A 26,332-nucleotide genomic window follows, 5' to 3' on the forward strand; every position below is an offset into this window, starting at 1 on the left:
GGGAGAGAGAACGACGTGACGGTGAGGAGGAAGCAGATAAAAATCAGGACTGGAGAGAGCGATGGAAGAGATATGAAAAAAGACAGGTGGAGACAGAGAGAAAGGGCTGCACAAATAGTGCACTCGCCTGGATGCAAGACAGTTTTTTTTTCCAGGACTGTACTTGAAAAAACATCAGGTCAAATTACACCTTACGGCCAAAAATATGTTAGAATTGAATACCAGCTTTTATTTGAGAATTTATTATTATATCTCAAAGTTGAACCCAGAAGTGTGTGTGTGGGTTTGTGTTTCATTTCCAGTCTGGGTTCCTAGAGTCCTGATGTGTGTGATGTGTCTGAATTTCCATGTGAATTTGTGTGCGCTGTGAGGGCTGCCGTGTGTGTGTATGTGTGAGTGTGTGTGCCAGCCCAGCCCAGCCTGCAGCCTGCAGCCTTGCTCGGGGGCTTCCAGCTCCACTCTTCAGTTATGCAGTGAGCCAAGAACCCGAGTGTGTGTGTGTGTGTGTGTGTGTTTGTCTGTGTATGTTTCATGGATCTGAGTTTATCCTTTTGCCACAGCTGTTACCTCAAGCAATAATTCTGTGTGTGTGTGTGTGTGTGTGTGTGTGTGTGTGTGTCTCAGAGAGTCTTGGGCAACATGAATGGATCAGAGTGGAAATGAGGGTTTAAAAGAATTTCAAGTAGGAGCGAAGGGGCGCTGTGTGTCGGTGTGTGGAGATTTAATGTGTGGCATGAATATGTGCATCATTTCACGCACAAGAAGTTAAAACCAGTAAAATCCAGAGTGATCTGAATCTTGGTAATGAAATATTTGTTAATGTTTGAAACACGCTGAAAGGTTTATCAAACCTTAAAGTCCTCCACCACTCAAATGTGTGTTTTGGTCGTCGCACAAATGGAAGCCCACATTGTGGACAGGGGTGACCACATACTTTATACATGAGCTACCACCCACACGTGTATTGTCAGAGAGGCCCATGGCATATGACTACAAACATCTATGTGTTTAAGAGAGAGGGATAGTTTATGTAGTCTATGTTTGAAGGTCAAATATTCAAAATTACACACAAACACAAACAACAGCTCTCATATCTTACCTCTGTGTCTGCAGGTTGCTGTACTTCACCCCTCAGATACAGATGTTTTTAGTTATTAAACATATTATCAAAGTCTTTTTGGGTGTTTTTTTGGGGTGGTGGTACACCTGCTACAAACAGGCACCCAACCACGCGGAGGCATACCACCGCCATGCGGTACTCCTAGTTTTGTTTTTTTTGTTTTTGTTTTATTATAATTTGGTTTAGTCTAATGGAGTTTCTGTTTGTGTTTGTGAGCAGAGTCTCAGGAACCAGCTGGCCGAGGGGACTTCTCTCTAGAGGCTCTGTAGGTGCGGGCTTTGTTATGTTATGTTTTTTTTTTTAACCATGTATGGTGAGTGCATCTCTCGGGAAATTGGTTCAATGACAGAGTACAATATTTTAAGCCAGATGTGAGCTGGGATGTCATGGGATGAATGGTGTTAAAAGCCATTCTTGCCTTGTCTCTCAGATCATTCACAGTTCTGTTGAAGTTACTTGTGGTGCAGAAGTTCAGGTCAGGATTGGTATAGCTTTTTTATATGTTCTAGAGCAAAGGTATCTAGAAAAAAATTATATTTGTGCTTTTGGAGGTTGGGTCTTTTTTTTGGAATGTCATAATGTTTGTTTTGGTTAGATTCACCGTCAAGGCCCAGATCTTGAGAATTGGTGCAGAGCACTTCGACAGTGCTTACAACACAAGGTGCTGTTGCAGCCTTTCTTTGGATGGAGCTTCTATTTATCCATCCATCTATTTATCCATCCATCCATCCATCCATCCACCCATCCCACTGTCTCTCATATTCTTGAAAGGAAAATAGTTTCCTTGTTGTGCCACATCTGTCCAGGCCTGTCTTGTTATCTCGGCCAAACACATTGACCCTCTCTTTCTTTCCTTGTCTGTCTCTCACACACACACACTCATACACAGTGTTGGCTGAACAGGGTGAAGGCCTTGTTTTTGGCGATTCAGTTCAGTCCTCCTCTGTACAGCTGCTCTGAATGGACAAAATGTTACACATCTTTCTTTCACACATGACACTGATGAGATGAACCCTAGTGAGAGCTGCTCCAGCTCAGCATGCTGTTGGCTGGCCTCGGGCTGACAATCACTAACATGTCCAAAGCCTGTACCATGCTCCTCCTTCCAGATTCAGAAGAAGTGCTCTGTAGCGTGAATACCTGCACAATCTAAAGCTATACAGTGCAACTTTAACATGAACCACCAGCTCTCTGACAGAACTAGAAAAATTTTATAAGCCTTTCACACGCAAGATTTATTGCAGGCAAATTACTTTGGGTTTCAGTAAACCTTAGTGTTTTTCGTTCCACCCACCTGCATTCTATAGATGGATGAATACTGAATAGTGACTACTGCTACCACTGCTACGAATAAAATTCAGGATGAAAAGAACATTTCAGAAGGACTTTGAGAAGGGATTTAAAAGATGCTACTGAGTCCACAAGCCTCAGAAACTTCAGCAGTACGTTCAATATTTTTGTTGACATGGGAGGATGATGAAATTTACAGTACATGGATCCTCGCTGAACTTTATCGCTACATGGATACAGAAACTAGAAAGAAAGTTGCTCTGAAGTTCAACAGTTGCACAAAGCTGTCTAGTTCTTGAGTTTCTTCAGTGAAACAAATTCTTCGTGAATCGCGAAAAAGTTAAAGTGAACGATCAGTGACTAAAACGAGTCCTAGTCCCAAAACGAGGACTGAGCTGCAGGTCACTGTGGAACATCTTGTAAACAAAAAGTGATTGGATTTGTCCCTGAAGGCTCTTGTTGTTTCACTGGTCTCTGTAACAGAGACAGAGAAACTTGTTCTTTTTAATGCAAACCTCTGAGAGAGTGAAGCAGAAGTTGTCTTATAGTTTTAAAGGTCAGCGCTGTATGTGAATATATCAGAGCCTCAGTGGTATAACATCAGCGTTATTGGCTGTGGGAATATCGACTGTAAGCCCACAATGATTCATTCTATCACAGTATTACCACCTTGTGTTGTAAGCACTGTCGAAGTGACTCTAATCCCAAAGCTGCTGCTGTCTCATCTGTTCTGTTTATTATTATGAAGTGTTTCTCCCCGCCTGCTCCCCCGTTGGTGGAATGACCTTCCCTCGCTGAGGGTGGAGCCACTTCTCGTCTTTCAGGTTGAAAACCCGACTTTTTACTATGTGCTTTGCTTTATAATCCTCCCGTTGAGTCACAGCTCATCGTCACCAACATCCAAAGTCCTGACACCACCCCTGTCCTCTTTATCCAGCACTTTGGGTCAGAGAATTATTTGGAAGCAAAAGGTTCTACTGTTATTGTTCATCATTTAGGTGTTTTTATACCTAACTTGTTTACCTGATTCAGTAAGCATGTGCTAAAGGTGTCAATGAAACCACAGTAACTATCATAGTAAATGAAGGTCTTTATTGTCCATGACTCGAGACATATGAGGTCTCAGCTGATGATGCTCATAATCAATGCTTCCGTGGTTCTTCTGTGACACTGGAGAAGATAAACAAACGCATTTCCCCTGTTGCCTTTTAACATTACCAAGGTAATAGGCAACAACTTGCTGCATTCATCTAAGGGATTATATGTGAGAGTGGTAATACTGTAAAAATCAGTTATCGCTCTTTAGCAACAGAAACAAGGCAGAGGCTTTTCACAAAGTGAGTCAAAGCTGCTTTTCCCTGGAGCCCAAAAATGGTAAAAGGTTTTTCTATAGTGGGACATTTTAACACTGGTTTGCTTTAACCCCTCAAATTTTAGTTGCGCCATAAAATGTATTATATCTACGGTAATCACTGAAGTCAAATTTTTTTTGTCCCATTACCCCCCCCCCCCCCCCCCCCCCGCCCTTGAAAGATGACCACATACAATGGCTTCAGGGTTTTCTGATGGAGGAAAAATAAACATCTCCAAAATCAACAGAAACCTTTCGAACCCAAGTGAAGTTCAGATGCTCAGCCGGCAGTCGTGGTTTGCTCTTTCTTTTGCAGAATGATGCAGAGTGGTGGGTCCAGGAGTGGTTTGAGATGTTTAATTTGCTTTATTTGTTTTTACAGCAAACTTCAACAGAAGGAATTTGTAGCTGACATGAATTCACAGCTTTGAATAAATCTGCAAAATCAGAACTGTTGATCTTGTGACTTTGAATCCACTTTTACAGCACGAGAGCCCACCTCACACTGTAGAACTTTAAACTAGATAACCTGGGCTTCAGCAGTGTGCTGTATGTAACAGGTTGTATGTGGGGTGACTGTGTTTACCTCCTTATCTCTCCTCTGGTTAAATATGTAAAATCACAACATGTTTTCATGTATGACAGAATCTCTGAGACCCCGAAGTGATTTGTCTCCTAAACCTAATCTCACAAAGTCACTTAGCTTTTAAACTTGTTTATAGCAATTACAGACAAATGTATATTTTATCATTTATATTTTGATTCCAACACAGACAGTAAGATGTTTTCAGTGTTTTTAGTCATCATGATAATTTGAGTGTTCATCATAATCTGTGAGATAGTCACTCAGAACGTTGCCTTGTCAGGCTCTGAATTCATTTGGCAGATGTTTTACTTTAGAGCTTAATGAGCACACATTCTGTTTGTGCTGCAGAATAAAATAAGAAAATGTGCATAGAACTGACTTCTTTGTGAAAACCATTACTGTTAGCATCTGCAAATTAAACCCCACACTCAGAATAATTTTGTCTCATGTCAAATTGATTAGTGGAGATCAGTCAGCACAGCAGTTGCTAAAATTAATTTGCTTGAATGTTTCACCTCGGATTGGAATCACCATGCGGGAGAACTGAAAGGGAATGGCAGAATTTGAGTTTGATTAATTGGACACAGAATGTAATGGTTAATTGTGGGTTGAAGGATTTTTTTTTTTCCCAGATGTGTCAGAGAAATTATGCTGAATTGCATCATCAAATGAAGCGTGATCAGTGATCAGTTTTTTCCACAAAATAATTTAAGAAGTTTGAAATTGGAAATAATGACAGACTGTTACTTAATTGAATCTGAAAATGCAAATTTTGATTCATGTTTCAATTTGAGCATCAAGAAATTTGAATGAGTGACGTAAAGATCAGTTTCTAGCCGTTACTTCTGACTTGTGTGACTTCTGTGGCATGCTAACTCTTGTGATGATATATCCAACAGCGCCTGAAGACAGCACTTGTATAATCTGTATAATCACAGCACAGCCCCCTGTGGTGCTAGCTTTAATTGCTAATCCTGCACACACTAAATCACAGGGAGAAGTTCCCTGTATGAATTCAGAGTGTGTGTGTAACTTTAGTTTAATTAAAAACCCAGGAAATAAAGCTAATTTAGGTGTAAAGCTGAGCCCATAAAGCTGCTGGTTCTCTTCTCAGAGCAGGATTCACAAGGTAGAAATGTTAATGGATCTGACTCATTGGACCCGGAGAGCTTATCTGAATGCTAATCCTATTCACACACACACAAGGCTAACTGCTGTGGGAGTTTGGTCAGCTTCATAGACAGAGCACAATGTCAGCTTCAACTGGTTTTGGCGAGTTGCTCAAGGGCACATCAGCAGCACAGAGAGCTGAAACTTTGTATATTCTGGTAGAAAACAAATGCCTTGTATGTGAACATTTTACTGATATGTTCAGTATAAATCTCTTTGCAAACTGGAAGACAAATCCTCGTTACATAAACAGGAAAACACGCTTTCTTTCAAACGCATTTGGTGTTTAGATGTAATTAAACTAATTGTTGGGGCATCGGGTTAGGTCACTGTCTCTGGGTTTTCAAGGCAACCAGCAGAGTACAAACAGATTTTCTCAGAGACAAAACATATGGAGGAATCCCAAACACTGTTAGACTGGAGCCTGGAGTGTGCCACCATAATAATTAGAGTTCCATAGTTTAATTACAATCACAGAATACAATGGCATATTCAGAACACTTATTATAAATTGATTTATTGCAAATCCATTTAAATTATACATGATTACACACAAAGTTAAAAAAAAAAATCATTACGTTTGCCAGTTTACAATGCTGTTTCATTATACTTCCCTTACTGCTGAACTCTCACTGACCAGCTGCTGACCTCTGACCCAGATAGAACTGCGCTCAGCGACTGGCACATTTAAGAACCTTTTCTTAAAATAATTTCCTAAAAGTTAATGTTTTAAATGCCCCTTTAATTTTTATATTTAGCTTTTTTAATGTATCAGTTTTTTATTGTTTATAATGAAACATTATAAAAGTAAATAATTGTTCTAGTAGCACACTGCCAGGTGAGCTCAGTAGTGACAAAAGGCAGGATGTTTTCTTTGTCCTGTTGTTTATGAAATACGTTTCTAGGCTTTCATGTTCAGAGGTACATCGTCTCATCTGAGTTCTACTTTGATGTAAAAATACATTTATGTGAAGGCATAATCCCCGACCTGTTATCTTTAAATGTTATCTTACAAACAGTTTGTGTTTTCAGAAGTACTGCAGGTGAGCCATACTTCCCAGATTTTCTAGGACAACTTGAGTCTTGATGGTAATTGAGGATAAAAATATGCCTATGATATGAAGCTCATTTGAGTTTAAAGAGCTAAAATTTACACTAAAACCACAAAGTCAGCTCTCTGAGTCATGTATAGGCCTCATAAATTTCAACCAGTTTTATGCTAATGTATGCATATATCATCATCATGCCATGAAGCCCGAAAGGAGGATGCTTTTAAAGCTAATTTGCTTATAGAGCGTGATATCATTGGGAATCAGCACGTTGGTGTACAGTCTCTGTTAGAGCTCAGATACAGGATGTGTTCCTCTGTTTGCACCAAAGGCTGGAAACTGATGCATTTTCCTGTACAATCTTTTACACACACAGGTCTGAAACAAACACACACAGGTCTGAAACAAACACACACGCCTGAAACAAACGCACACAGGTCTGAAATAAACGCACACAGGTCTGAAACAAACACACACAGGTCTGAAACAAACGCACACAGGTCCCTCCGGGTCAAGTTCAATTTGATTCATTAGAGTTTGACCAATTGGGTTTAAGATGGCTCTGTCACCGGGAAGGTCGGGATGAAAGGTCAAGAGATCATCAAAACACACACACACACAAAGTTGCTTTATCTTGACTTTTTAACCTTTTAACTTCTTGAGATGCAGGTCTGAAAGCAAAAATCTCTTCTTTCCTTTCCACATAGTGTGTGTGTCTTCGAAACACACAGATACAGTTTGCAGTGCTGAATCGTAACCTTTTCTTCCTTCCTGGAACTTAGACTCACCGCTGGATATTTCTAATGAGGGAGAGAGAGAAGCCAAGTGGAAACAGAAATGCAGCAAGAAAGACAGATATGTATGTGGACAGACACTTGCCTGCATACTTTTGGTCTAGGTCTAGAGATTTGAGCCTCTAACTGTAGTTCAAAATCTAATGTAACAGCCTGCTTCCAACTTTGTGGCAACAGATGGGAAAGGCTTTATTTTCAACATGACAGTGTCCCATGTGCATAAAGGAGTGAGTCTCACAGTTTGGAAAAAGTGGGTGTGTGTGTGTGGCTTATTTTGTGGATTCCTTTTTATCTGATCTTGACAAAAATCCCATTTGTGATACATTTTAAACTGCAAACCAAACAATATTGCAGTTGTCACTGAGAATTGCTTTGGTTGTACTTTAGTGTTGTGTAATTGTGTTAGGGACAGTGATTCTTTAGTGGCTTGATGAAATGGAAACAAAACAGAAAAAATAAAACCTCTGGCAGAAAATGTTTTAAATCTTTAGTCCCTGAGGTCGAGTTAAGTCCAAGGTCTTTTTTTTTTTTTTTAAATCCAGTTCCTTTTCCTTTTCCTTTTTAAAACTATAAATGGAATTTAATGTGGGAGTCAGTTGTGACCTGGACCACAAAGAACAGGAAACTGGCCATTCTGCATCAGAATAAAAAGGGATCAAAAGCAGAAAAACACTAACAAATTGTTCTGTGTGGCGTGTTCACCCAAGAAATTCCAACGTGAGCCACTTTCAGTAGCTACATCTCCGTTCCTCAGCTCTATTTTCTCCTAAAGTAAAAAGTAAAAAGAAGTTCCTTCTCATATAGAGACACTTTCACCAGAACTACAAACCATAAGTTTTACCATTTCCTCTCTGGTGACTCATCTGTCAGATTTCACTCCCACTACTGTACAATCAGTTGTTTAGATGAGTCATTCACTCATTTACACAACTCTCTAAGCATCCTGTAAATGCCAAGTTTATATCGAAATGCCATGCAGAAATGAAGCAACGATGAAACATTTTTTAAGTGAGCCGTAATCATCTGGAGCTTTACAGCCGCCTGTGAAGAAAGTAGCTAAGGTCTTCATGAATCAGCTGAGGCCCCCGTCTGAGATCACCTCTCTCTGACTGCTTTGTTCTGGAGAGCTATGTTCTGCAGCACTGTACTGGAAACATGATTATTCCCATACAAGTTCTGGAATATAAGGAGTCTTTTTTTTTCTATGATTTCTAAGCAAATGTGTGGATTCTTGTTCATGAAGGATGTGCCAGCTACATTAAATCTAAAATGATGTGTATTATACCTGCGTGTTAAGATTGGATTGAGTTATGACTGAGAGTGAGTCTGAATTCTGACACAAATTGCAGTAATCCGATGGTAAAGGTTTTTCACTATACCTTAAATGCCTCCATGAGACGTGTGCCAACAGATCCCTTTTAAAGGCTCGAATGTTCCACGTCCCACACGTCCTTTTCTATTTCTCCATCTCTCTCTGCATTTTCCTTTTTCTGTTCCTCCACATTCTTTTAACCCCCACCCTCTGATCTTGTCTCCTGATCCCTACTCCTCTCTCCTCTCTTGTCTTGCTCCTGTCTAATCCTTTCTTTCTCTCCCTTTATCCTCCATCACCTCTTGTCCCCTTCTTTGTTCTCCCTTCCTTCCCGTCCTACCCCTCTTTCCTCCCCTCATCTCCTCTCCCCTATCTTTCCCTCATGTCTTCTCAGCTTGTGCTCATTTCTTATGTGGATGGAGGGAGCCGGCACGCTGCGAGGATGGAGATAAAAACCGTATTAGGTTTTCAAATCCTGCTCTGTGATCGATTGAGCTCATCACATGTGATGAAGCAGCGGCGGTTTGGTCTGCTGGAAGTCACCTGATCAGAGCAAACTTTTTCCTCTTCTTTTAATGCAAAGAGATATTTGAATTTAACGGGAGCTGTTCTTTCCCTTTCAGTGGTGAAACATCTATTAGTAATAAGCTGTTAATAAGCTGTTGTGGTGCTTTCATTGCTCTAGAAATCTGTGACTTCCATTGCTTGAGAACAGTATCCTTTTTGAGGAGTCTGTGACAGTATGTTGGTGATTTTAGCACGATTTCTAAACTAAACTATTGCAGTAGTAAAGTGAAGCATCGCTGTCAGACACCAGAATAAGCGCCGTTTTGATTTTCCCACACTTGTCCCCTGTGACACTGATCAGCACAGGAAAGTCACCAAAACCTACGAGAATCACAAGGATTTATAACAAGTATCGTGGGTTTATTTTATGACAGTTTATTCATGTCAGTAAGACATGTAACACACCCTGCTCAGACCCTCAGAACTGAGTGAACTTTGCCTGCTCAGCACTGCTAAGACTGTTGTTTGACTTATTTAATGAGAACATACAATCCCACACACTTACTTTATTATTTATTATTTGACTCATTACATGGCTTGTCTCTGGACACTATGGTCATGAAGTCTGTGAGAACAATGATGAACACCTGCCGACTAAATAAAGAAAGTAATCTACTGAGAGACTTAGACTTCGTCCATGTATAAGCACAAGTCTCAAAAGACTCAATCAGGGAGGTGGTGGGTTGCAGGTGTCCTCCATTATCTGTCTTTCATGACTAACGTGGGCTTTCTGTTCTCTTTTTATTCTCCTCAGATCCCCGTTTCTCTGCGTCTCTCCCTCCCAATCATTTGTCAGTTGCTTCCTTAGCCCGTCTGTCCAGCATGTCGCTGAAGGTCCAGACCAGTAATGTGACCAACAAGACAGACCCAAAGTCCATCAACTCCCGGGTGTTTATTGGCAACCTGAACACGGCAGTGGTGAAGAAGTCAGACGTGGAGAGCATCTTCTCCAAGTACGGCCGGGTGCTGGGCTGCTCCGTGCATAAGGGCTACGCCTTCGTCCAGTACGCCAGCGAAAGGCACGCCAGGGGGGCCGTGATTGGGGAGAACGGCAGAGTGCTGGCTGGACAGACACTCGGTGAGTCAGTGTGAATTATAGCTCTACTTACAAATCAGGGAAAGAAATTCTGATGGCCAAAGTGGTGGCTGTGGTAGATTATTGTTGAGACCCCCCCCGCCCCCCCCCCCCCCTCCTCTCCTGCTCAGTCTTAAAACGGCGATTACATGTTAGTTCAATTCAAACTTTTATTTAAGTGAGAACAGAGAAACACACAGAGTGCTGCTTGCTTTCTGGTTGAAAGTTAGATGAGAAGATCGGTACCACTCTCATGTCTATTTGTTAAACATGACGCTGCAACCAGCAGCCTCTTTTTTGAATTTAGCACAAAATCTAGAAATGGGAGGAAACAGCGAGTCTAGCCAGCCCAAAGGTGACATAACCTACCTGCCAGCAGCTCTAAAGCTCAGTGAAATAGGTACTAGAAAAGGCAAATTGTCATTTTTGCGCTTTTGCACTGCACATATAACGTGTTAATTAAAATATCCTTTAAAGTGTAAAGGACTTACCCCTCACACCAACTAAGATGATATTATTCATTCCGCTTTTAGGTTTCAAGCTGAGTCCTGCTTAAAAATTAGAGCCTCAGAAAATATTTTCCCAATTCCAGAGCATAATTTAACCTTGATATTAAATCTGTAGACGCACTGAATGATGAATGTATTTCACAGAGCAGCTCACGATTAGATGCAGTGTGTTGATGTATGTTTTGGTTCAGGCATGATCTCTGTCTTATATAAAACCTGCTCACTTGTTTGGGGAAATAAGAAGGCTAAACATGTGAGATGGAACATGCCAAACACATCAATGTCAAATGCATTACGCAGTCATTCCCCACCCTTACACTTAGCAGCCCCACAAGAATGTCGCAGTACTTTCTGCATTCGTACCTACTGTTGGTATTGGACACAAATCTGTCCAGTATGAACAGAATTTTTGGAGTTTTTTGCAATAAGACATTGCTGCTTAATGGCTACAGACTGTCTAACTGGATTAAAGATTTAACAGAAGCTTGTCAAAAAAAAGAAAAAAAAAAAAAACTTGGGCTGACTGATTGATTAATGTCTTCAGATCGTACAATCCTGTAACAGTATGAAGTTGCTGTGACAGCACCAGCCTCTGGAACCTCTGACAAGCCCTGATCACCACTACATCCATTTTCTTCTTGAGTGCTGCCTCTTTCCTTCACCTTTCCTTTGTTACCATTGCATAGCAAAAGAGGAGATAATCAGAGGGGAAATGAGATTTGAGCGGAGTGTGCCTTTAAGCTGCTGGAGTGTTTTTTTCCACCTACCTTTCTGTACCCCCGATGGAGCAGGAAGAGACGAGCTGTCAGCGGACTGGTGTGAAGAACTCAACTGGTTTATGTTCATTCACTGCAGAGCTGCAAGCACACTTCTTTAATAGCCTCTCTCAGTGCAGTGTGTGTGTGTGGGTGTGTGCGTGTGTGTGGATGTGTGATGAAAAAAATATGAATGAGTATAACTGAAAGTATGTATGAAAATGTGTGTGTTCTGGGTTGAAGCGTTAATTGTGCTTTCTCACCATTGTGTGCGTGTGTGTGTGTGCGTGTGTGTATAAAGTGGGATGAAGCTGTGACAGCTAAGGGGCCTCTAAGCGATGCTCTCTGGCCCGCTGCAGCTTTTGTGTGAGTGAGTGAGTGTGTGTGTGTGTGAGTGTGTATGTATGTGAGTGAGTGTGTGTGTGTGTTGCCATGGGGATCATATAAAACCTGTCTTCTCTTTTTCTGAACCACTTAACTACTCGACTCTCTTTTCATGTCTCTCTACCACTCTCTATCTTTGGCTCTCCAGTTAATTTCAGCCCACCATGTGCTTTACTGGGATGGTATAGACTTTATAGCATGAAATTAACCCTTCTCACACATAATCACTGCCTTGGCGCTTTGGCTGGCAAGAAAAACACAAAGCAAACAATAAAAGTAATGCGATAATGACGACTACTTTTATGGCACCTCTAAAACAGTTTGTTACAAACCAACTGCGTCACATAAAAGAGATGGTAAAAGGCAAAATACTGGAACACAACAAAGAAAATGGAATTTCAGCAGGACTATCAAACAAATCTGAGATGCACAGAAAAAGAAAAGAACTGATCAGACATAAAATGTGATGATTAAGAAAAAGACTAGTGACTAGAATGAGTTCTTCCAGAGCCATGGAGGTCCAACAGCAAAAAAAAAACTCTGTCCCTCCATAATGTAAGTTTGATCTGTGGAGCAGCCGGTCACTTCCTGTCAGAGGGCATCATTGAGATTAGCAAGCTGAGAGAAATTCTGAGTCGTCAATACAAACAGGCAACTAGTGTTTGACCATTAAAGGTGCCCAGTAGATATATGTTTGCATTCAGTGTCACTCACGAAAGCACATTGTGTGTATATTTGAGGTTCAGCACACGTGTTTGAACATGGGCAAAGTCAATTAAAAAAATTAAAAATTAAATCTTACACTGTCTCCTACATCTCTGCATTTGTTAGTGCATTGTTATTGATGACCCACTGCTGCCACCAACTGTTGATCAATGGAACAACGTAAACTCCCTGCCTGACAATGATACAGTTCTGTTGTAAAGTGATTTAGGTCTGAATTTTGTCTCCATAAATTCTGCTGTGACTTCATCATGATACAAACAGTCTGAAATGTGAAAACATAAAGTTAGTGACATGACCTGAGAGCTCTGAGGGGACAACTGATTCACAAACTGCTCAGAAAACCTCTAACAAGAGCGAATCGTTTCCACTTTCTCGATCAGCAGAAAAGCAGAGTGAAGCAGAGTGAAGTGTTTTTGGACAGACTGAAATGACCTGCTGCTCGGAGAGACACTGAAAGAGTCAGTAAAGTGTGTTTGTGCTTGTGTTGCGTTCAGGGACATCCCCTTTGAATAACAAGACCCTGCAGGAGATAAAGTCATTGAGGCATATGGAGCAGCAGGTGGACCCTGAGTGTGCATGTGCGTCCTTGCAGACCGCTGGACTGCTGCCATTTCCACACCTGGCTGTGGTCAAAGTTCTGGATCACTGCTTCAAAGACACACACACACACACACATACACACACACACATACACACACACACACACACGCTCTCTCTCTCTCTCCCCTTCACGGTGAAGTTAACGGGCTTGAATCTTCAGCTTCTGGCTGCTGAAAACTGAAAACTCATTTTCTGTCCTCATCCTTCCATCCATCCTTTTATTATCCTCACTCCTTCACCTGCTTCTCTTCAGAGTCCAACACTGTTCAAAGACATGAAGTTCCATTATCATGCTGTATGTTTTGAGGACTTTCAAACACTACAGAGTTCCTTTGACCTCGAATTTGAACAGTAAACGATGTTTTTGGAAAATGACTCGGAGAGATGAAAACTGTTTTATCTCAAGGAAATTTAAAGCTGCCACAGTTTAAAAAGACTGAACTTGATTTCTTGACTACAGATCGATATGATGAATTTAGCGCATTCAGAGAGAAACATTTCAGTTTTTTACCTCTAAACAGTTGTTGGTCAGTTTGCAGAATGAGGTACAGAATGAAGTTAATGCAGAACCACAGGGGCAAAGTTTTCTCTTGGAAGTTCTCAGGTTGCTCTCAGTCTTCACGCCTCCTCCTCAGTCCTGGGTTCAGTTCTTCCAACAGTCTCGGCCGTTTCTGTGTGGAGTTTGAATTTTCTTCCATGTCTGTTGGTGTCCTGCTGGTGCTCTGGTTTCCTCCCACAATCCAAAGCTGCCCAGTGTGCCCAGTGTGTTCCCTGCCTCTTATCCAGTGCATGCTGGGATAGACTTCAGGCCCTAGAGACCATGAACAGGATAAGGGATTTAGAAAATGGATGGATTAATAATGGATGGATGGATGATTCATGGTCGTTTCCTTGTGTGAGAACAGAGCAACCATTAACCACCCACTCATCCTGGGGGTGGGGGCGGGGGTCACAGATGATTCCTAACAGACTGTTGAATTTAAGACTGCAAAGTAGAAACATGCTTTTATGCGTCTGAAGTTTGCATGACACATTTTTTTTCTCGGTGTTAACAAAATAGTGCAATTTTTGTTGAGCATGTTACTGGTTTAAACTTATCACAGCAGAATAAAAGCAAAATAAAAATGAAATTGAATTTTATTTTAGTCTGTAAATAAAGACACAAACAACTTGTTGAAATAAAAACAACTAAAAACTAAAACAACAAAAATAATAATTACTCACAAAAAAGTAAAGCAGAAAATTTTACTTGCCACAAAGTGACACACATGACAGAAACACACTTTTTAAAATTTGGCCTGACCCTTTGCTTCTTAGACATTTATATTTCTCGTTGCTCCTCAACTGCTGCGATTAAGTTTACACATCATAATTATTCACCTTTTTTTAAATTCCCATAGTAAAATTTTAGTTTAAAGATATTTTTCACATCTCACATTAGATTTGACCCACATCAGCATGAACCAGGATTTATCCCGGCCTAACCCGTTTTAATTACCACCACAGCCTCCTAACTAATGCAGGACATTTACTTTTAATGTGCTGTTCCCCTTGAGTATGGTTCTACAACTTGGATGTAAGTGATTTGAATACGTGTTTCAGCTCTGCAAATAAGGGAGGAAAGCCACAAACAGTACAGCGGGAAATCAGATTTCTTACTTTCCTTCTGATTAATTATGCATGGTGAGATGACATGATGCCAGGACTGCCACTGGGAGCTGACTGATTGAACAGCTGACTGCACTAACAGCCACTGTGGGCAGACAGTGTAGGGAAGGTGTTGGAAAATGGCTCAACAGCTTCCTCTAGTGGAGACTGTAAGATAAAACATCAACCAGCTTTTGAAATATATGGCGGTTTCTCTACAGTAATCTATGATATGTCTCCTCTCCAGTTATCTTGTACCCTCGCGTTTTTCTCTGAGCCTTTTGTTTCTCTTATCCAGACATTTCAACATGTGTTTTGGGGTCTGACTGTACTAAAGATTCCTCAGATATCATTATACGAATCTCTTGTATTGGGCATTAAATTTCTTCAAAGGAAGTCAAAATTCAAACCCTCCACTTTCTTCCTCTGCTGTTTTCTCAGACATCAACATGGCAGGAGAACCGAAGCCAAACAGACTGAAAGGCCTGAAGCGATCAGCAGCTTCTCTCTACAGGTACACACTGCCTACACTGGATTGATTTGGCTGATTGATCAGAGTGTCTCTCAGTCTGTCACCCATATATCTAAGCAGATCTTGGAGCGTTTTGGGAATTTGCTAAAACACACAGAGGTTCTTTTAAAGGCCTGGATGCACATTCGAAGACCAGCAAGAGAATATTATAACCATAAAACTGTTGACTACAAAAACAAATGCAGACACTCATGTGGGACTTAGATCTAAACTGTTTTAATTGAGTAGGGCCAAGGCTTTAAAACCACCCACACTGGATAACGACACCCTGATGGAGGTGGAGGCTGAGACCTGTAGATGTTTTATGAACAGCAGCACCCTGGAGAAGTCTTAGGCTTCTATTTTTAAAATCTCAGTCCTCGTTCATCAAAGGCTGCTGTAACTTTTGTGTTGTTCTTGTAGAAAAGAACATTTCTGATTTTTCTTTCCAATAGAAAACCATATAATGCATTGCACTGTCTTTTAGGTGCTTTTTTTGTTGTTGCCTGAAACACATTAGTAATTTGTTTTAATGAATTAATTATTTTCAAGATAGTTATCAAGTTATATAGTTTTCCTTATATTGAAAAAGTTATGGTGAGTCCTACTACCTTAAATAGCTAATGAATATATTTTGTGTTTTTGTGAATATTTTGTGAATATATTTTGAATAATTTTGTGTCCTGCAACTTAATCAGTAAAGTTTCAGAAACCTTTCATGGCCGGAAAAGGTCATTTTATGGTGAAAACTCAGTTTTTATTTATGAGTTTTGTTTAAAAATATAAAAAAAACAAAATGCATACTTCACATCTTTAAAACATAACAAGTAACAGCATTGGGCCCGAAAATGATTTACAAATCAATACTTCTGTCACAGCAAAAGGAAGAAACAAGTTTTCTACTCTCTTGTAATAACTACAGTAAGTTGCTCTTCCATATAGTGGTGGACCAAATATTAGAAATAATGAATATAAAACACCTTTAACATGTTCATCGAGAAAAGAGGAAATGAACATGAAATAAGGCTGACAGCCTCCACATCCCTGGTTTATGTTGTTGTTATTGCTAACATGTTAGCACGCTGTTGCTTATTTATACATCCAGCAGACACAGAGCTACATTTTTTTCCAATGTTCATTCTCCTTTTAGCTGTGAGAGCTAGAGAGAAAATATCTTGCTATTTAGGTGCAAGATATTCCAGTGGCTAACTTTGCATCTAACAGTGCGTTTAGCAGAGCTTTGTCCCCATAAACGGTTTCCTGCTGTTGCTGAAAATAGGCTTGATGACAGTAATGCAGCTGAACCAAAGCAGTAAATTTGCAGGCTGTAAAACCAAAATTGTGAAGCGCAAACATCTTAAAATCTGCAAAGCTGCAGAGTTGGTTGGATTTGTCTCTACGAGCGACCACTTACACATTCCACAGTCATTTTTTTAAACTCAATTTTAGTATCAGAAATGTGATTAATGCAGTTAAGTTAAGTTATATTTTTATTTTTTGGTTGAAGAACTTCTGACTTCATTGTGTCCCCCCATATTATGAGACCAAAGCTATACTGTTATTTGCATTAAATTACTCAGTAACTGTGAATCCAGGACATATGTGCACGTGTCAGTGAAGATTAAACATGCTATACATCATTCTGGAGAATTCAGTTTCTTTTTTCAGGTTCTCTGTCGTCTATGTGATTTTATTTTCTCTTATTCTGTCTCTTGGGCTGAGATGAAGTATGTTGTGGTTTCTTTGTTTTGTCCCACACAGTTTGTAAGTATTGACTCTTTTATGTATTTTTATTTATTTATTTATTTATTTTCATTTCTATGCAACTATAAACTGCATGGAAACCCCACAAAGCTTTTGTTCCCATGTGTTGTTTTAAATGTGGTTTCATGCCCGTGTTGGGAAATGCATTGTATCACATTTGTTTTCTACAGTCACTATGTTCTATTGTGCTTTTTTCCCCCAGTGGCTATGAGTTTGACTATGATTACTACAGAGAAGACTTCTATGACAGGTAAGAGGAAGGATGGTACTTTGGGTTCTTCCAGCCAAGTTTTGAATGCTTGGAGTCTTGGCTGTGCTGTTTCCAGCCATCAGCAGAAGGTTAATCATGTTAACTGCTCAGAGACCCGAGACAGAATGTTGTTTGGAGGCCCAATATGAGTTAAACATGTCTCTATCAAGCAAAAACTATGAAACAAATATAGTGTTTAAAGCACTTTATTGGACTGCTGAAGGTGGAAACAAAGAAAAAGCCAGGAGAAAAATTATGAGCGCATCTATAACAAAAACTAAACCTGATTCCTCAGATGCTAGAGTTCAAGTTAACAAGATTTTGCCAGACAGCAACATGACAGGTAAACTGCAAGATGGACAGATTTTTGACAAAGAATAAAAGACCAGGTGAATCCAAAATATAATGAAGGTTTGGGCTCACTGTCAGTGTAGCAGCTGAGCCTTATGTGTGTTTGTTTTGTTTTGTTTTGTTTTGTTTTGTTTTGTTTTGTTTTGTTTTGTTTTTTTCTGGTTAGGTTCAACATTTTCCATTGGCACAACAGTAACTTTAAACAGATCATGTTGGAAATAGTTTTAGAGGCACTGGTATAAAGAATTGGATAAAATCAAATAAGACACAAAATAAAACTATTTAAGATCCAAATCCAACTATCTTGGTATTAATTATCTAAATAAAGTGTGTAAATTGTTGGGCAGAAATTCTGCTGTGTGCCCCAAAGTTGCCAATTTGGCAAAAACTGTTTGACTTTTGAGGACTGTTTGTACTGTTAAAAAATATTTGATCCCAAGATAACAACACAAACACAAAATAAACCCAGCAATAGCTCAAATATTTAAATCTTATTAAATTTAAAATGTATTTAAAATTTAATGACAGTGTTTGTTTAATTTTATGTAGTGAGTGCTGCATGTATGAGTGTTAAACTATTTGAAGAGAGTGTATTAACTACGAGAGAGGAGAACTGGCTATTAACTGCTAGAGACTATCTATCAGCTTTACTATCAGCCCTGACTGTTTCACTTCATCTGCAAGAAGAAGAAGATTAAGAAAATTGATGCATGGTTCTTTTGTGAAAGCCTGTGGAGTTTATGGAGTGTTTGAAGTCAGGTGGCTGGGGCACTAGCTGTAGCTTTGCAGATGTGTGTCTGTGTGTGTGCCACACAGCCAAACATTTTCAAACCAACATAAATGTTATTTAAAAAAAAATCCTTCTTGAGGTTCCTGTAAACAGCTTTAACTGGATGATACACAATATATACAGTGTTATACTGACAGACAGCGTGAAATAATATGATTTTAACAACTTTGAAAAGAAAACATGCTGGTCAGGTCAACAAGCCTGGTCACGGTTAGATGTGTAGTTGTGAGGCTTAGGGAGTAGAAAATGTACATTTCTGATTTTTCTTCCTGATGATCCTCAAGTACATGTGTATCTGTGTTTTTGTTTGGTGTGTTTTAAATATCCTAACAGAGACATTTACAGATACTTTTGTTTTAAAGTCTCCCTTATTTTTTAGAATATATCTCAATATAATGTTTTTTTTTGTAAATTTGTACTTGTAGAGCGTGACTGTGAGCATTTCTTAGATTTTGCAAATGTGGTCCTTTATCTGCACTGAGTCCGATTTATCTTTCTTTTTTTTTAGTCTCATTCTTGTCTCACCAGATCCTAAGGTCAACAATGGACCTATAAAAACACCCCCAAATCTAAGGTGCATAAACTGTTTTTCAAAACAGAGACCCGATCCTAAAGAGACCTGAGATGAGTCAGACCTGGTCCAAAACAGTCCCAGTAATGTGAGGCCCAAACCAAAATGCTGTTGCCCCAACACAGAAAAGGAGGGATGTCAATTAACAAGCAGCCGGAACTTGAAAACACTTCACAGTTCACTCTCCAACTGCCTCAAAAAACATGGTTTTTCACTGTGATGATGATGATGATGATGATGATGATGATGATGATGATGATGATGATGATGATGATGACGATGACGACGACGAGGATGATGTGATTAGAGCCGATCCCTGAAAATGGAGCCAGGGCACTCCCTGACCTGATTAGACAATTAGAATATACTTTAGACTCAGCCTGACTCAGGTCCAGAGTCAGGTCTCAGTCACCGACTCAGCACCTCTTACAGGACACAGGATACTTGCTGGACCTGCCTCCTGATAAAACCAACCTGGGGAACATCTGGTCAAATTTAGTTCATTTAAATTGACCTCTGCAGTCATGCCACAGTGTGGTAACTATTACTGCTCTGACGAGACCAGGTGAAAGTCATCATCAGAGTCATCACTGTTAAAAGAAAGAGGGTAAGAAGACAAAGCCGCATCTGTAGTCCCGGCATTCCTCTTACTTCAAGCAAATCTTTGGACCCAGTCACGTCTCAACTGATTTTCATGAGAGTTCAGGGCTTTGAAAGCGAGTCTTTACTTTAGAAATGTAGAAAAATACACTCAAACTATTTTTTTTTGCTTTTGAAAAATGAAGTGAACAGAACAGAAAGTAGACATGGCCAGCTGAGACGAGTCTGTGATGATGCATCAGATGATCCCAGATGTCAAACGAGTGTCTGTCTCCAATCTAAGGATGGGCTCTTTGTATTCACCCTGAGAAAAACATAATAATCTGGGGTAATACGGTGTAATTTTTTTTTTTTTTTTGGGGGGGGGGGCATTATAGGGACAGTGAAGGCAGACAGGAAGTGTGGGGAAAGAGAATAGGGAAAAGACATGCAGCAAAATGGTTTTGAAACTTTTGGGGTGCAGAGGTTTTGTGTTTCACAAAAGATGATCATGTTTGTGGGAGAAAAACAGCTCTCCCGAAGCCTCCTTTGACTCCTGTCAAAACGCATCAAACTTTGTCTGTTTTGACATTAAACAGTCTAATGCAGTGAAGAAGGGTAATCAAGGTTTCTCCATCTCCCGAAGAGAGGAAGAGCAGTTGTGTCTGTTAATTCTCTGAATTATACATCACCATTCCAGTTACTTTGTCTCTTCTTATTATTGAGAGCAAAGAGGGAACAGCAAGACAATTTCCTGCCAATGTCGCTGCGGAAAAGAATTCAGTTCATTTTTCTGCATGAGTTGTGTAACTCTGCCCATGGATCCTTCTGGGACTTGTAAAAAATCTCAACCATGGGAGAAGATTTCAGACTACAGACTACAAGCTGGCTTTGTGCATGCGGAAATTTTAAATTTTAAATAAGACAGAGTAAACACACACTGTTGCCATAAGCATGCACACACGTTGTTGTCTAAATATCATTTTATGCTGTAACATAGAGTTCCCTCCACTGATGCTATGGGGCCATGACCAAACCAAGAAAGATAGACCCAGGCCAAAAGGACACAAGTATGCAGACAAGGGTGTCTAGAGTCAATCAAAGCTACAGTCCCCACTCTGTTGCTCCTTTCTGGATGTAAACATCCTCAAATTAAAGCTGAGAGCCAGCAGTTTAACCACATAGTCAATGCACAAGAGAAAGGAGTCAACATACTGTAACACGAAATAGTTTATAAATAATTTAATGAGTGCATTGAACTGTACACATACAAATGAGGCATTAATTTACTGTGTAGTTTTAGTAATTTTTTTTCTGTACCTGTTGCGGTAGCAGGCTGAGTAAAGTAGCCCAGGCACCCCTAGCTACTTCCGTCAGCTTCTGCTGGGGGATCCCTGAGGAGGTCCCAGGCCAGATCAAATATACAATCCTTCCAGCGGGTTCTGGTCCTACTCTGGGGTCTCGTCCCAAGCTTTTACATGCTTGGAATACCTCTACGCGGAGGCATCCAAAGGGCATCCTAATCAGATGTCTGAACCACCTTAACTGACTGTTTTCAATACAAAGGAGTGGCGGTGCTACTCATCACTCCTTCCAGATGTCTGAGATGTCTCTTCATCCGATCGCTCAGAGTCAGCGCAACCACCCTGCGAAAGAAACAATATAGTACAGGATTCAAGCTGGTAACCTTGTGATCACACGCTGCCTTCCTTAACCTCTCACCATACATCCATTCATCCCCTCCAACCTGGCCCCTATACTCGAGTCAAAGAAACCATGCTGAGCTTTAGTGGACGAACATCTGTTTTAACAGATGTTGAAACATGCTGACCAGCTGGGCCACAGACCTCAGAGTTGATGTACACTCGTCACTGTGATCTGGCAGTCGCACACCGTCTCTCACATTTTTAGCATAGAAATGTCCAATATATGTACATATATGTACAGTACATTTATGAAATGATATGACTAATGCTGCGGTGAGCAGACATATAAGGTTCATTTGTAGTATTGCTGTTTCCTTAAAAGCCACAGAGCTGTCAGGTTTTATTTTTCTTTCTTTTCTTCCCTAGTTCTTGCTTCGTTGTCTTCTTCCTTTCCCCTCTTTTCCTTTGACTTCTGTCAACCCTCCTGCATGTTTCTTTTTTACTTCTGTTCATTCCTTTATTTTTTACTGTATGCATCAAAACCAGCCGGGCCTGACATCATCTGTGCAGAAACTGAAGTTTATCTCTTGATGTATGATCTCTATAGTGAATCTAGGGATTAAAGACCTTGTCTGCTCAGGTTATTTGCTTTGAGCAGCAGAGCAGTTTTGTCCAAATGGTGGAATTAAATCATCATATTACACAATACGATTTAACATTTCTTTTTATCCCCTGGGAGATGCATGTTAAGGAAGGAGAGAAAAGAACATTGCCATCTGCACAAATGATCTATGGTGATTATCAGACCCAATACTTCGCAGTTTTACGAGCATCTGTAACAATCTGATGAAACTCTGGGAGGATGTAAATCTGAAGATTTTGTACCTTGTCTGGGCTGGATATCAAATACGGACCAAAAAAAGTTACTGCTTGTCCCAAGAGGTTAAAGCACAGGTGACAGAGGACTGTATCTCACTGAGCTTGATGTAGTAGCCAAAGTGAGGTCAGCGATGTCAGAACAGTTGAATTAAATCACCATGTTCCACGTAGGTCTCCCCCCAAAAAATATGATTAACTCTCATGACCCGAGTTGAATTACCAACTGGGAGTGAAGGAAGTTTTTGATTTAAACATACGCTGATCATCCACAACATTTAAAACTGCTGGTTTTAATTTTGGCAAAACAATGTAGGGCTGACCCTCAAAAAGTTAAATCATGATCAACTTTTGCTGCAGTACAACACCATCAAGCAAGTGACTGCATTGGCCAATATGCAAGTACACATTCCTGGTAGATTTCTTTGTAATGTGAACACCATATTTTTACTGTTAACCTCACACTGTCACAACAAAAGATAAAATAGTTGTCACCAAAGCAACTTTTCTGGGATGTAAAATCTGAACCTGTACTTACTCTTTAAGTGTCTTAACAGTTTTGGTTTTATCGTTCTTATGTTCTTATCTTCTGACTAAGAACACTCAGTCATCTTTTCTTTTGGTGGATTCATATTAACTAACTTTGAGCTGGCCTTGTTTGAAGTTTGGCCAAAGGCATCAGTCACTTCAGCAAATGGCCAAAAATAACATTTGGTTATGTTAAAGTGAAAGAGTGTTCTAGTGGCTGTCATAAATACTCTCCATGTACTATACTGTACAGCCCTATGCAACTGTCATCTGACATAAACCGGTTTAATTTCCGTTCAAATGAAATTTAGCTGCCACCTGGCGTACATGAAAAAAACAATGTCCAGATTCATGCTTCTGTGTCCTGTCGTCACAATACTCAGGATAGGTCAGAGAAGTTGAGAAGTTGAAAGCCTCAGCAGTTTCACAATGAGTGCTCATTTATTTTATGTGTTTTGCAAAGATAGCATGTATTGCAAAAGGTTTCTATTAGATTGTATTATAATGTGAGGTGTACACCCTGTTCTGACTGATTTTATTTCAGAAAAAGGAATTCGTATTTGGCTTAAAATGTTTTTGGCCTTTTGCGTGACCTACACGTTGAGAAACAATGTTCTGAATTTTGTCCACCGTCATCTGTGCAAGATGCTTCAGTCGAACATAACAGCAGTGAGAGTGAACAGCTTCACATCTTGTCTTGTGACCTGAAAACCTTGTGGTATTTGAATGTGGAGAAACATGCAGGAGTGCAGGATAATAACACGTTAGTTGTGTCCTGCCACTAAACAATAAACAAAATGTGTTCCATGTGGCACATTCACACAAATCAATAATGGACACACAATATACTCAAGGAAATACAGGAGCAACTCATAGCTGGCAAAAAGTAAAATCAGATGTTGGATGATGGTGCAAAAGCTCTGAAAACAAAATAATAAACCCATAAATCTTTTTTATTCACAATCCGTGAAGTTTCCAAAACTGAAATTGGAAATGGCTTGCCAGTTTGGCTGATGTCTGTTCTTGCACGCTTTGTATTATTCAGAAAAAAAAACAATATAATGTACATTAATTTATTTTACAATAAATACCTTACAGCAAGAATTAGCACATAACGCGTGCTTGAAACGCACATGGAGATGGAAGGTTTTTTTATCATGTTGCTCTTGCTTTTGTGTCTGGTCAGAAAGTTTAATGATCTTATGTTCTTATTTTGCATGTAGACTTTTTATTGTTATCCCCTTCTCCTTGAAATCATGTTTATGCAATGCTGATTTATTTTACAAAATATGTTTTGCGGATAGTCTAATTGCTGCCTGGATTATGTTCCGTGCCAACGTTTTACTCAAGTGAGCCAATTTTGGCATTTGTTTCCTGCAGGGCCCCATCACAGAACGTTTCCTCCAAAATGTATTTGCTGTTGCACATTACTAGTATGAACATAATTTGAACATAATTTATATCTTTGACCTCTGGTTTGGTGAATAAAGGATGATTTTCAATTTAATTTACTCTTAGCTCCTTCCTTTAAACCCTCCTCTTTCCCTTCTCTTTCTCAACTCATCTCCTGCCTTCATTTCTCCTGCTTTTCTTCTTTCCTCTCTCTGTCTCTCATGTTTTTCCAAATACTTTCTCCTCCTCCTCTTCTGACCTCTTTTCTCCTCTCTTAATCTCTCCCCTTACTTTCCTCCTTTTCAATCATCTTCTCCTTTCTTTTCTGTTTCCTCCTTTGTCTTTCTTTCCCTCTCTCCTTTCTGTCCTCCCTCCACCCTGCCCTCCTTTCTTTCTCTTCAGGTTATTTGAGTACCGTGGCAGGGTGTCTCCAGTCCCTCGGGTAGTGCCCGTCAAACGTCCGCGGGTGGCAGTGCCTCTGGTACGACGAGTCAAATCCCTGCCAGTCAAGTTGCTGGCGCGTAACGCCTCTGTCCTCCCCACCAGCAATGGCAACAAACAGAGATGTGAGTTCCTATTTATCTACCTACGTACCTGTCCGGGCATCTCTCACATTTCTCTATATCTATCATTGCTCTGATGATAATCTGATAATCTGATCATTCTGATAGTTAGATTTATTATAAATCAGCAGTTTGTGGTTCATGTATTATCTTTGCTTTTGAGTAACATTTGTGAGTCAATATCTGTTCCTTTCGCTACACAGTAAAAGTTTTTTTTTTAATCTATTTCCCACTAGATATATAATGCTGGAGAAATACGAATACAGAATACTGGAAAAAACACTGATGTAACAAAGTGTACCTAATAATAAAGCTTTTTAAATTTGGGGGGTTCATTGTACAACTGGAGTGTGGAAATGTAGGAGTAGTGGAAATAAAAGCTGTAGTGTAGTGTAGTTTTACTTCTGCAGTAGCAGTAATTGTTGTGGTATAAGTCACAATTACAGTAAATGCAGTTCAAATAAAGTTAATGTATTTTAAAGTTTTAGCAAACACGAAGGTTTTAACAGACTAAATAAACCGTGAGCTGTATATCTGTGGAATTATCTTCTTGGTAGAAGTCTAATCATCAAACATCCTTCCTCTGTATGTCCCTACTCTTTCTCTCATGTTTTGTTTCTTTCATATTTCTAACTCACTAAATTCATCCTTCTGACGCAGACCTCCTCTTCATCCATCTTTCACGTCTCGCGTTTTACATGTCAGTGGAAGGTTCAAGCAGCAGGGCGACTGTTGTCACTTTATTTTTGCATTCTGCTCATTAAACATTCATTTCACATCATGTTCAGATTGTGGATGTGAAGAGAGATGCTGACGCCCCGTCAGCTCCTTTCACATTTGACTTCGACCTGAACCTTTATTTCCAAACAGCAGTTTTTTTTATTTCTGCTGAGTTTCACTGAAATTCACCCTGTGCATTGCTCGCAAAGCAGTTTTCATGTCACTGATTTGAGTGTCTTTCTGTGTACTCATCAAACTTGCATTTCATACGGTTTTGAAAAGCAATATCAAAACAGAACACACACTGGGGCTTCTTCTTCACCACTTTTTTTTTTTTTTGAAAAGCTCATAATAAAGAGCTGACAGTTTATACTTTAATCCTCCTAATGCTCAGTGTGCAACCACAAGCCTTGCCAATGTATTTGTGCTCGCAGTGACAGTCCTTAAACCAGAGACCCTGAGGTCAACATTATGAAATTTGTTTGGAGCTACTGAATTTGATTTTTTTTTTTTCACCTGGTTTTGAATCAACCAAGCCCAGTCTCTGTCTTCATGAAAGCAGTTTTTTGTCAGCTGAGGATCCTGTTGAAAAAATACACATAGTAACTTAATATGTAGTACATATACTGCCATGGCATTAGAAAACTTTAACATAGATGTCTGGGCAGTGCTGCATGTGCATTCATTGGTGTATAGGGCAAGCAGGATTGGTGAGCTGATGCACCTATGAGGGGCGGCGGCACTGAGGGCAAGAGTAACGGACAAGGTTGTGTTCAGTCTGACCTCTCGAGTGTGTAGGCAAACTTATAAGAATCTAATTGAGGGAGTTTATCCACTTTCAGCTGGCTCACTGTGA

The 26,332-nt window shown here is 39.9% G+C and overlaps 1 protein-coding gene across 1 annotated transcript in view; it reads left to right on the forward strand.

Annotated features, from left to right (window-relative positions):
• raly (RALY heterogeneous nuclear ribonucleoprotein) overlaps positions 1-26,332 on the forward strand; it is an 83,592-nt gene that overhangs the window by 50,209 nt on the left and 7,051 nt on the right. The window contains exons 3-6 of the mRNA XM_041034443.1: positions 9,994-10,317; positions 15,377-15,449; positions 17,413-17,460; positions 24,596-24,759. Of these exons, the coding sequence (XP_040890377.1) occupies positions 10,062-10,317; positions 15,377-15,449; positions 17,413-17,460; positions 24,596-24,759 (541 nt within the window). The 5' untranslated portion in view covers positions 9,994-10,061. The remainder of the gene's footprint in view (positions 1-9,993; positions 10,318-15,376; positions 15,450-17,412; positions 17,461-24,595; positions 24,760-26,332) is intronic.

This window comes from Toxotes jaculatrix, chromosome 3 (genome assembly GCF_017976425.1).
Source record: "Toxotes jaculatrix isolate fToxJac2 chromosome 3, fToxJac2.pri, whole genome shotgun sequence".
Lineage (NCBI taxonomy): Eukaryota > Metazoa > Chordata > Actinopteri > Toxotidae > Toxotes > Toxotes jaculatrix.